The 13,012-nt window shown below is 39.1% G+C and overlaps 1 protein-coding gene across 2 annotated transcripts in view; it reads left to right on the forward strand.

The window, feature by feature from the left end:
• Positions 1-13,012, forward strand: part of LOC112114757 (uncharacterized protein KIAA2026) — an 83,158-nt gene that overhangs the window by 55,046 nt on the left and 15,100 nt on the right. For both annotated transcript variants that reach the window (XM_026646517.1, XM_026646518.1), the window contains one exon: positions 5,293-5,382. In XM_026646517.1, the coding sequence (XP_026502302.1) occupies positions 5,293-5,382 (90 nt within the window). The remainder of the gene's footprint in view (positions 1-5,292; positions 5,383-13,012) is intronic.

A 13,012-nucleotide genomic window follows, 5' to 3' on the forward strand; every position in this document is an offset into this window, starting at 1 on the left:
TTTCAGCAAATCATGACCTTTCATTTGATACCTTACATGGCATAAATATGGGGGTTCCAGGGTGCTGCTTGGAGGTACAGAGTGCCATAGTAATTAGTCAACACTTCTGAAAATCAAGCCCATATTTGTTAATCAGCCCAAATCCTTTATTCTTTTTTATGTACATGCTTAACTTTGAATGTGCATAGACTTCAGTGGAACTATTCACACCGCTTAGTTTTAGCATATACATAAATATTTGCAGACTAGGTGCCTGAAAGACCCAAACTTTGTCTTCCGTCACCACCTGCAAAAACCATAAAGGGCACGGCTTTCTTCCCACATTCTTTTTCTTGTTCAAAATATTTAGTAGTAGAAAGTGTTTTGTTTTACATGCTTCTCTTGAACCGCCCCCCCCCCCCCCCCCCCACCAATTAGCTATAAGGACGTGACAACATGAAGAAAAATGTAGGCGTTCTGGTTTCCTTAGTGGCATTTTCCCTTAAGCTGAGTGGCAAAATCTTTGAACCAATTTAGAATGCAGTATTATCACAAAAAAATGAAACATTGAATTCAGCTTACTAATCCTTCGACAACAACAAAAAGAAGGTATGTTTCATTCAAACAACTGACTGCTTGCTCCGATTTCAAAGTAACATGCATAAGGAAACTTATCTTCTTTTTGTTGTTGTTTTTATGTAAGTCAGTGGGCTTTATAGAGGAAGATAGAATAATATATTTTAAATCTTGTTTTAAGGGGAAACAGTACATTATGATTTTACAGTCTTTTTTCTTCCCTAATACAGTAGAAGTTAAAGTAAAGAGTCTTGGGTTAAAGCTGCAAATGCAAGAAAATACAGAGTAAAGGCTGAAAATATTTCTTTGATTTTGTCTCGTTTGAAATATTGTAAATAATTTGATCCTCCATTAAGAGGCCATAAAACTATCCTTTAAATTATATTTCCCACAAAAACTGCTAAAAATCATTAAGTTTTCAAAGTCAAGTACCCAAAATTTAGGAAATTTCAAAATTAAAGTAGCCTGTGCAACCTTAATTCTGCCCTCTTGCGCTTATGCATTATGGTACAGTCTGTAATTACATCATCGCATATTTTTTCCCTCCATAGAATCCTGTCATCATTCAGTGCACAGAATTGATAGTGTTCACTGACTGAGCTGTTTTTTCAATATTTTGTTGTATCCTCATTCAGTGTGTGGCCTCAGGTTTTATTTACTGCAAATTCTTCAAATCCTGCTGTGAATACACAATTACTGATATTTTCATGGACTCTTTAAGGCATTTATTACTATAGTATCTGAGTGCTTCACAAGCATTAACTAATTTACCTTCGCAGTACACCTGTGAGGTGAGGGGATGGTATAATCCCAATTTTACAGATGGGAAACTGAGATACCTAGAGATTAAAATCAAAAGTATCCACTTTGAGTGCCCAACTTGACACCTAAGATCTGATTTTTCAGACAACTTCGTTTTATATAGCCCTTTATATATTCAGAGCACATCTCCCATTAACTTCACGTGCAGCTATAAGTGCTCAGCATTTCTGTATATCAATCCCCAGGGTCTCAATTTGGGCATCCAAGAACACACAGTTAGTGAACATCTGTGAAAAGTTTGGATGTGACTTGCCCAGCATCACATAAGAATTCTGCGGCAGAGGCAGGGATAGAATCCAGTTCTCTAGGGTAGTATTCATGCCTTAATCATGAGACCATCCTTTCTCTTCCTGCAATTCCTTGCCTTATTCACTGCACACCTTCCAACTTCTGCAACAAATGAGGTAGGGGTATTACAGCCTCCTTCACTATATAACTCTGATTCATCCTGAGAACACAGTACATCCTGTACATTGAATGATGCAGGAGTCCTGTGAAACAGATAGTACATGGAATTAAAAACTGTTTCATAGTGCATATGCACAAGGAGGCTGCATGGACAATGTTAATGATGGCATTTCTTAACTTTTGAATGGTTGACTTTGCAACCTCAGTGTTCTTTAAACATAGTTTTCTGTGTGTAATTTCCTAGGTTTTTAAAAAAGCAGACTGAAAAAATAAATTCATCATGTGGCATCATGTTGATACTCACATGGTTCATCAGCAGGGTTGAAACTTTAGATTCAGACAGAGGTGAAAGTAAGCCGGTACGGCGTACCAATAAGTAAGTGGCCGCCGGTACGGGCAGGTACACAACCTTCGTTAAAGCGCTGCCGCAGCAGCACTTTAAGCACCATGCTGGCAGGGCTGCTAACTGGTGGGGCAAAAGGGGCAGCTGCCCCGGGGCCCAGCAATTTAAAATGGCCTGGGGCTCCCGGCAGCGGCCGGAGCCCTGGGCCCTTTAAATCGCCAGCAGAGCCCTGGGCGGTGCAGGTCGGGCAGTGCTGAAGAGCTGGCTGGGGGAGTCTGGCCCGAGCCCCGCCCCTTCCATCCAAGCCCCGCCCCTTCTGGGGGCCCAGAGCCGACCCCCCCCACCTTGCCCAGGAGCCCAGCCACCCTGCGTACCGGTAAGTCCCTTAAGTTATTTTAACCCCTGGATCCGCAGCACAGATCTTCACTACTTCAGCTACTATAGTAACTGGTGGTGGTAGTAGTAGCAGTAGTAGGTTGTCATCCTCTATGTGGACTAGCACTAGAAGGGGATTAGATGCACACTTTGCCAATGGGTTACACAGATATTTTCAGACAGCTGAGTAATGGTGAGACTCAGAAATCTTGGATTCCATTCCAGGTTCTAAAGGGGAGTGCCCTCTAGTAGTATTAGACCCTTCTGCTCCTGTTCTCCCTAAGCCTGACACTTCCTGCCCCATCCCCCTCATCCAGTCACTATCCCAGTCCATTTTCTCCACCTCCACAGCTCCTCATCCGAGTGTTCTCATCTAGCTAATCCCAGTTTCCAACGGTGGGCAACTTTTCCCTTTCCCAGTGTCCATGCCCATCCAGTTCTAACTTCTAGATCTGAGTTCCAGTTATCCTTTCTCCCTCACAGTCCATTTTCCCCCAGGTAATTTCCTTGCCAAATTTCAAGCTGTTGCCCCCAACCATGGAGGTGCTAGAGTTTTATACAAAACAGTTGTAATAATTTATTCAGCATTGGGCCAAACAATGTATTTTCCCTATTTTCATTTGTGGAAATGGCTGGACCATTTTTGCTGAAACTTAAAACAAAACAAAAACAAAAAAAAATCATCAGTCTGAGGCAGAAACCTGGCCTGGGAAACTTCAGCCCAAATGGTTCAAGTTTTGGCAAAGTTATAAGCAACTGAAAACAGTTTTATAATGGAAAGAGTTGGGCAACTTAAGAATAGGTGGCACTGCTAGCTACCTGAAGAGCAGATTGTGCAAACATACACTTTTTGTTTTTGCAGTAAAAAAAGAATACTTTGAAAAAACCTAAGATATCTTGATCATTTGCTCACTTATTCTCTCATTTCTGCTTTGTTTAATAAAGTTAGTGACTCCACTTTCTTAAAAAGACCCGCTGACGTGTGCATAAAACTTCTCTTTTTTTCAGTAAAATGTTATGGAAAGTAATTGTTGCCTGTATGCATTAGCTGTCTTTCAAACCTCAGTATCTTGCCAAAAGATCATGTACTATATTTTATTAACAAGGCTATTTTTTAAAAAATAGAGTTGGAGAAGGGAAGTATCAGAAACAACAAAAAATTGTATTGGGGGAAGGTAGGCATATGGACCCTTGGAGCCTAAAATAGTCAAATCAGTGTACATACAATTTTATTTTAACTTGCTCCCATGCTAAAATTTCCTGTGTTAAAACAACTGAAATCAGAGTGAGTTAGAATAATTTGATGATTTGCCATAAATATTAGTAATTGTATTCTGACGTTTTTTATTTTGTGTTCTGTTGTTGTTAAAAGATTTTATTATGTTTGTAATCATTAGTGAACATTTTGAAGATGGACTTGAATGGTTTTTGATATCACTTATTTTGATATTTTAAATCCAGCGACCAAACATGCAGAGTTATAGCCTTTGGAAAAAAGTTGCTGTCAGCTGAAATCTCTCTCTCTCTCTCTCTCTCTCTCTCTCTCTCTCTCTCTCTCTCTTACACTCTCTCACTCACACTCACTCTCTCTCTCTCTCTCCACCAAGGACCTACACTTCCTAAAATTCAATATTATGAATAAAAAATTTCTAGTTTTATGGTTTCTAGATTAAAAGCCTATTGTTGACATTAGTAAACCAGAATTCTTCTGCTATTTGCTCACATTATGTTTGTACTCATAGACCTGATCTACATTAGAAAATTAGGTTGGTTTACCTACATTAAAGTGTGAATAATCCACACTAATTAGCAGCATAGTTAAAACTACCTAAATCCTCATGTAGACAGCGCAAGCTACTGCCTCTTGGGGAGGTGGGTTACCTACGCCAATGGGAGAATCCCTCCCATTGGTGTGGGTGGTATCTACAGAACCACTTCAGCAGCATAGCTGTAGCGGCACAGCCTTTTTAATGTAGACAAGCCCATAGTTAATCAAGAAATTAACAGCCACATTCTGAAAGGAAATATTAAGAAAACAAGCCATCTGTTGAAGAAATTAGTAACAGTACATTATATTGGGTGCTTTATTTTTGTTCAAATCATGTTACTTTGTGAAAACAGCTGTGTTATTTGGATTACCTTTCATGGGTGTCTAGTGAAAACATGTGCAACTCATTAAAATCAGTGAAGTTGTACTTCCTTACACCAAGACTGAATTTGGCCCATTGTCTTTCGTTGACTTTCTGTTTTAGTTACACTTATTTACTGGTACTTTGTATAAACAAACAAAAATAAGGTGTAATTACCTTACTAACACAATTGCAGTTCAGTGTTAGCATGGGTTCACTTGCTAAGGAATCATTTGGAACATGCACAAAGGTATTCAGAGGCACAGTTAAAACTAGGGCAAGTTTCCTGATCTGTGTTATTCTGCACTGTGAGTTTGTCTTTTAGAAAGTACCTGGATTCTGACGCAGGCATTGACAAGTGGGGAAGTGTAAATTATGTAAGAACTTATGGAGACGCAGCCACCGGTATCCAAATTTCAGCTGCTCCATCTGTATGTAAGCTTGAAGACTGAAGTCTGTCTAATAAGATTTTTCTATAAAAGTTATGGGGATTTTTTCCTTGTTTGTTATATATTAATTGCAGAAGTAAAGAAAAGATCAAGTGGTAAACTTAAGCATTAGAATGTGTTTTTTAGATGTTTTTTTTTTTTTTTCAACTTCAGTGTGTGTTTTTTAAATGATGCATTACCAAGTCTTTTTTGTTTGTTTGTTTGTTTTTAGCTTATTTGCACTAATCTTGATGAACTCAGGGAATTAATCACAAAAATCGAGAATGAACTCAAAGATCTGGAGAACATTAGAAAGAAATCGGTATGTGATGTTCAAAAACTTTCTTTTGTATGGATATAAAATTGTTCCAGTTATTTTCTGGAGCCTGTCAATTGTTAGAATGTGTGTCTTATGAGTAGTTGTATGGGAGCCTCTAGAGTTAACTGGTTAGAAAGATTTTATTTTTTATTTCCATCATATCTTTATATTAGTATTCAGTTCACAATTACTGTCAAGAAACAGTGAAATTAATAAGTATATAGCAATCTTTAACCATTTTTTCAGGGTTTTGATTCAGTAAAGCTTGGGCAGGGCAATAGTACCTTAGACAAGAGTAGGTTTATTTGTACTTATTCTCTGAGCACCTTTCCTTGGGGCCACATTCTGATACTAATTCAAAGTATGGAATCCTCACATATTTGTGGTTTTGCTTAGATTTCCATCCAGACACATGGTTACCCAGGGCCCTGTGATGTAGCCACATAATGTCTGTGCTGATGTCTGACTCCTCCCCTTCCACAAATGTGTAGTCAGATTCAGCTTAGCTGACTTTTGTATTTATAGTCAGCTGCTGAAGCGTTCATTCAGGGGAGGCAATGCATCACGATCATTTCATCTGGCTTTGGAGTGGGGATTGAGGGACAGATTCATACCTAGCAGACGTTGGACCATGTAACTCAAGATGCCAAAATCAGACCCATTGGACCAAAGAATCCAGCAGATATTGGGTGTGGTGGCAAAGAGGGAGAGTCTCCCACCAAGATGAATGTTTTTAAAAGCATAAGTGGTGGAACCCATTTGTTTTCTTGACTCTTTGGCTCAAACCCCTTCTACTATTGAGCTCCATTCTCCTTTCTGCCTCTTGATAAAAGTTTCATCTATGGCAACTGTGATCAATAGAGTTCATAAAAATGCCACAGAAATGCCTAACAATTTTAAATGACTTTGTCTCTGTATTTTAGAAGGGAAATTAGGCTATTCAGCCTATATTGCTTCAGGTGCTTGAAGACGTATGTTCAGGTCACCTTAGGTTATTGATACAACAAATGTTCTATTTGCAAAAAAGAAAAAAAAGTGGATTTGGTAGGTTTAGAGAAATGGAGGAGGTATTAAATGTTAACCTGGACTATGAAAAATAGAGACTTCACTTTAAAAACTCAGAACGATGCCTATAACAACACTCAAAGCTGCAGTTATGGACCACATTTGAAATTATTTTGTAGCTGCAAGACTGCGACCTGGTTTCAAGACTAATAATCTGAGAGAGGTTTACCAGAATGGCAGAGATTAGTAATATAGAAGTAATATCTATGTACAGCAGTACAAATTAATAGTTGTATGTGTATTCTGCTGGTGTTCCTCCTATCAGGGATTATCTAATACCAGCAAGACTTTTAGAAGGGTATGTAAATATCTAAATTTTTCATAATTGCTCATTAAACTGAAATGTAACACCACCTTTATATATGCTGTGCTTGGTTCTGGTTGCCTTGTCTCTAAAAGAATATAGCATTAATCCTGGGGAGTACAGATACAAACAATGCACAGAGTCAGGACAAGACTTCCATGTAAAGCTCTCTGGGGGAGGGACCATCACATTCTATACATTTGTATAGGCCTAGTATAATGAGGACCTGACCTGCTTGGTCTTTAGGCACTACAGCAATGTAAATGGTACATAAAAATAAAATAAAAATTTAAGAACATTAAAAGACTGGGACTAAGTTTAGTTTCGTTTAAAGAGGAGATTACTGAACGGGGAATTAATAAATAATAATGGAAATGATGCAAAATAATGAATGCTATAGAAAAGGTAAATCATATGCTCTATTTACCCTTTTTCACTATGCAAGAACAAAAAGATATTCAGTGAAATCATTAGGCAACAAACTTAAAACTGATAAAAGGAAGTAATTCTTTACAACACATGATTAACCTGTGGAGTTTATTGCCAGGAGAGGTCATTGAAACTAAGAGTTTAGGAGGCTTCAAATAAATTTATGTTGATAGTAAGACAGCCACAGTTGTAACATCCACAGTTAAATTCGATAAGAAATTTAAAAAATAGAATTGATATACGTTTTAATTCTTCAGAGCATGGGCCAGTCTCTCTTTGACAGAAGCTAAGGGATTATCCACATGGAAACTTAGTGAGTGGCAAGCTGGGGTGTAAATCTACAGCACACTAGCCCGCTCTGCACTAACTGGTCTTGTGGACCCTGCTACCATGCACTAAAAAGTGCTGTATTGCGTATGTCGAAGTGTACTATTGGACTTCTAATATGCAGTAGCAGGATCTACAGAGCCGGTTATTGCATGGCAGGCTAGTGTGCATTAAGTCTTCCTGTGGATAAACCCTAAGAATAAGATTCCCTTTTTGGGAGGCAATTCCATAAGTGTTTGCAATGAGGTTTCTTGCAACTTCCTCTGAAACATCTAGTTCTCGCAGAGACAGCACACTGCACTAGCTGTACCACTGTCTGTTATGGTATGGCAGTTCCTATGTTATATTGTGTGTTATCATGTCTTGATAGTTAAGACCAGACTCTTTTAATTCGTTGCCCAAAAAAAGTTCAGCGGCTTTTTATATCTGATGGTCTTGGGCTGAGCTGTACTCCTCTTGAGGCCTGTTTTGTTTTTGGCTCTCTCTGTGTGGCTGTCCAAAGAGTGACACTGAAACTCTTCTTGCAGGATCATTGGAAGAAGCTGAATTATCAGAGGCCTTTTTTTGGAGTTATGACCCCTTTGAAGCAACTGGAATTTCTCTCTCCTTCATGACATTCCCCCTGCTGATCCCCATTTTAGGAGTTGTATTACCTGTCACAGTGAAACATTGCTGGGGGGAGGATGTATGTCCCTCAAACCCATTGTTTTAAAACAGTGTATAAAATCTCCTACCCACAAGTCATCCCTCAGTTTCTCTCCACTAGTCTGTTCTGTCATGTAATATAACACTCTCCCTGTGTAGTTATATTATTAAATTTAGTTAGATTTTTCTTATCTTACTCTGTTAAAACTTGGTCACTGCTATAGTGTGTTGCATAGTCCATAGTCGTGCAGGTTATTGCTTTTTGTAAATATTAGGATTTTGTCTACTAACTTCTTTTTGGTTGAAATCAATGCTGCTTGTAGGCACACAGCTATGAAATTCTGGTCTTTCAATAAAGATGCAGACAAAGGTGATAGGTCTGCTATTTGAGGGGAGAAAAAGGGTGTATCAGAAGGGCCAATTCCATCAGCTGCTTTTCCTCCTTAGGTGGATTCCAGTCTTACCAAGGCTCTAGGGCTAGTGAGCTGGAAAAGATTAAGGGCTAGTGGAGGCATAAACTGTCTTTTTGATTGGTCTCAGGGCCATCAGGTTTTTGTAATTCTGGCTAAAAAGCTAGTATGAAGATTTACCAGAGGACTTTGGTAGCCTTACCCTTATTCTTCCATTTAGGGACCATCTGTCCTCATTTTTGCCAGATTTGGAAATATTTCTTAAGACCAGGGAGTCCTTGAGTTTATCTGATGATGGGAGGAGCACACCCTCTAGTTCAAAACCAGCTTCTTCACCTCTGAAGAGATTTTTTTCATGAGAGACTATCAGAAGAAGTTAACTTCTTAGAAACTGCAGAATTGATGCTAGAGCCTAACTAGGCCAGAGATTTTTATTCCTGATATTTAGTCATTCCAAACTTCTTTCTTCAGACTTACATACTTCATACATACATTCATACGTCTTCCTTCCTCTTGCTGCTTGGGCGCTAGCAACAGGAGCATTCAGAACACAGGAGAGACAGTAGTACTCCTACTCTCAATTCCTCTGCCCAGCACCACAGGGGATCCCTAGAGCCACGATGAGCAATTACTAGGAAAGTCCTGCTCAGCCCCTGCAGCTCTAGAAAGGAACATGCTCAATGAATGTATTGGGTTAGTGCATGTGCTGTTCTGTCAGCACTTAGGAACTGTGAGGAGATGGAGCATTCTCAGTGCGGAGTAAATCTTCAGAGAATTTAGTTGCTAAGCTAACATACTTCTGAGCACATGCAAACTGCAGTTTTTAGAGTCTCGTCGTTTGGTCAAATTTGGGTGGATTTTCCCAGGAATAGCAAATAAGCATATCCTTGATACTAAGGTAACTGCTGCCAAGTTTCAGATCCCTGCTCCAAAACATGGAGGTGCCAGAGCCTCTTAATTAAACAGTTGTAAGATTTCTTTAACATAGGAAAAACAGCATATTTTCCTCAGATCTCATTTTCTGAAATGGCTAAACAGTTTTATCTGAAATTTTCAAGACATTTCAGCCCGAGGTAGACTTGTGGCATGGAAAATTTCAGCCCTTATGGTTTTAAGTTTTACAAAATTATAAGCAACTGAAAATGGGTTCGTATAATGGAAAGTGATATGCAACCTTAATTTAGCTATCAGTGTTGCTATCAGCTGTGCCTGCAATAATGAAAATAATGGACCTATTGAAAAAGTTTTTCACTCATTCTGTGTCTGGATGTATCAAGCAACTTGATCCTAGACTCCCCTGTACAATTTAATATCTTTTGCTTTAGTCGTGGGTAGTGTTCTTCCATCAAGAAAAACTGTGCAGAAGAGGATCCATCTCCTGATTACTCCTAGATTTGTAGCAGCCTAATGGCATAGATCACAGCTGTCCAACATGTGGCCCTTGAGGATGACCTGTTAAGAAGAAAACGTGTATTTGATTATGAACTGAAAATGAGGTACTCCATTCATTTTTAAACTGGAATTGAATCAGCCCCATCACCGCATCCTGCCAAATTGCCTTGCACCACTTTCCTTGCTGCCCCAGCCCTTCACAGCAGTACCTCTGATGTGAGCTGGGTGTTTCCTGAGCAGCTACTGTCCTTTCCCTGCTGCAGCTGGTCAGCAGCTCCCCTGCTAGCTTACCTGTTGAATTGCAGGGAATAAATCTGGCTAATCCATTGCTTGCTTGCTTTCTGGGTTGTGGGAGTCAGAGATGCAAATCTGCTTGAGCCTAGAGGAGTATCTAGTGAAGGATGGTGGCTCCTCTTCCCCATGAAGGTCAGGGCAGCCCCAGAGAGGGTAAAAAGAGGAGAAGCTGAAAACTATCAACCAGGTACAGCTCCCTGATTTTCTGATGGCTGCTTTTGACTCATGCTAGCTGGCAGTATCTTCTAGGAGGGGCCGTACACCAGCTAGGGATAGTGAGAACACCGTGCACTCCAGCCATTTCCTCTTCTCACTTCCAACACACGCTTTGTGCCAGGGGCTGTAAAAAGGGAGGCATAGGAGTTGGCTGTACTAACTAGCTCCAGGGGAATCTCCAGGTGGAGGCTAGTGTGTGGTTTCTCCTCACTTTCTCTGCCTGAATGATATAAAGGGAGTAGAATAGGGCAGAGTATCTGCCTCAAAATTTTGATTTTGGCCCCTTGAGCTTTCAGAAACTATGTTTGTTCCTCAGGATGAAAAGGATGGACATGACTGATGTAGATTTTATGATTTTACTTTGGCCAGTTAATGTAAAGCACGTGGTGTTCAGGATTCGGGTCCATTTACAGTAACTAGTTTCTGTCCAGAAGAGAGGACTGGGACAAGTAGAACCGCTGGGTTTCTATGTCTCTGATTCCAGCAACATGCCAGTGTATCATCACACTTATACATGGAACATTTAAGTAACTAAATTTACGCAGAGGAAAACATTCCATTTTGTAACGGACTTGCTACCACTCGCTTGTTGAAATTTTTGGAATCTGAAATAATTGATTGGGGTCCTACCAAAATTTTAGTGAATTCACTGAAGCTCCCTAACTGATAAACTAAAGAAGCCTATGGAGTCTTCTCATTCAGCACCCATGGAAACCCAATTGTTGCTTGTTTTTTATGAATATGTGGTAAGAATACTTTTGTTGTCATTCAGTTGCCTCTTAGTTTCATTCTCTTTGATTTACTTTTGTGAGTGGTGTATTCCATGTTAGGTCATAAAATGTATAACCTACAAAACACAGTTGTTCTTTGAGTACCACCTTCATAATATTTGGTCAATGTAGTTATAGCAGGTTCTCGTTTTGATAAACCTACTGATTGTGGTACATGTTGCTGGTGATACATACACAATGCTTTGAGACCCACTGCCATAAGGAGTTGCCTGTTATATTTCTTAATTTTCTTCTATATTTGTGAAACTTAAAAGATAGGTAATGCTACTGCCTGAGATAAATATGGAAAAGTAAATAGTTGGAAAGGTGAATGGACCTTTATTCCTTTATAGCAGGCTGTAACAAAGTGAAAAATAAGATGATCTGCTGACAAAGTAGAACCACAAAGGGCAAAATCTGGGCTTGCTTTTGGGTTATGTTGGGGTGGAGAGTAAGGGATATAGTTTCATCTTCATGTACAGGGATTTGTACATGCAACTCACTTTCCATTAGAATGAAAAAAATCTGTAAAAATTGTCAACCTCTTGAAACATTTTATTTTCACCTACATCTAGACTCTGGCTTACTACAGCCAGCTTCTCACTGCCCTGCCACTTCTTCCTCTGTAATGGCTGTAATGTCTTGACTAATGTTATCTCTACTTTCTGGCCTCCCTGTGTCTGTACACCACTTCTCCCTCCTCCAGGCTTTCCATGGTAGTGTTGTCAAGGAACAAGAGTTTCAAAAATTGGAACCTAAAGCTAGGCGTGTAAATTTATATTTACATACCAAGGAGTGGCCTGATTTTGAAAACTTCTGAGAACCTAGCATTTCCCATTGTAGGATCAGTGGGAAGCTATTGGATGCTTAGCACTTTGGAAAATGAGGTCATTTATAAGGGGCCTAAATATGAACGAATAAGTCAAATATTATGTTCCAGTTTTTGAAATCAAGTCCAAAATAATTTTCTTCTTCTTCTGCTCTGACTATATTTCCACCTATTTCCTCTTTCAAATTCCTTTCACAGGCCCATCAATTTCAAGATACTTGTCCCCACTTTCAAGGCTCTGTATATTTTTGCCCTTCAGTTTTTTCTTAAAACACCTGTAATGCCTCTTCCTTCCCTGTATTTAACCCAAGTTTTTTTCCTAACTGCTCCATTTGGCTCCTTCTCATACAGTTTTGTGTATTCTTTCATGCTTTCTCTTTGTTGGAGCAGCTTTCCAGTGAATATTTTCCAAGAGCCATCCTTCGGCAACTCCTGACTACCTACTTGTTCTCTGAACCATTCCAGCTGTAAAAGCCACACACTACTCTGGGTGTTCTGCATTTTAGTTTTCTGCATTGTATTGATTCATGCCTTTAGACTGTGAAATATTTATGATAGAGATGCTGTTATTTGTTCAACTTGTTCTAAAGTGCCTTATATATCTGAAGGTATATCTTAATCTTCAAAAGTAGGTAAGGCAACATATCCAAACATCAGCAGTAGTTATAATTAAATATCTAACTTTTCTTTAAAATATTGGCATGAAAAGGTGTAGGGAAATGTTTGGTTATCAGCAGTTAAGAGGGTGGAAGATTCAACTAACTGGAAGGGAATTTAATTGTTAGTATCCATAAAGGAAAACCCTGTAAATCTTCAAGAGATGGCATATAGTATATGCTGTAATGTGTTGAGAATGAATGTACATCAACTCATCTAGATATTTGCATAGTTTTACAACAAGCTACATAAAAAGCACTAGAAAAGTCCGTACAAACTAAAATTTCATATAGAC

This window comes from Terrapene carolina, unplaced genomic scaffold, assembly GCF_002925995.2.
Source record: "Terrapene carolina triunguis isolate 2854851 unplaced genomic scaffold, T_m_triunguis-2.0 Scaffold35098, whole genome shotgun sequence".
NCBI lineage: Eukaryota > Metazoa > Chordata > Testudines > Emydidae > Terrapene > Terrapene triunguis.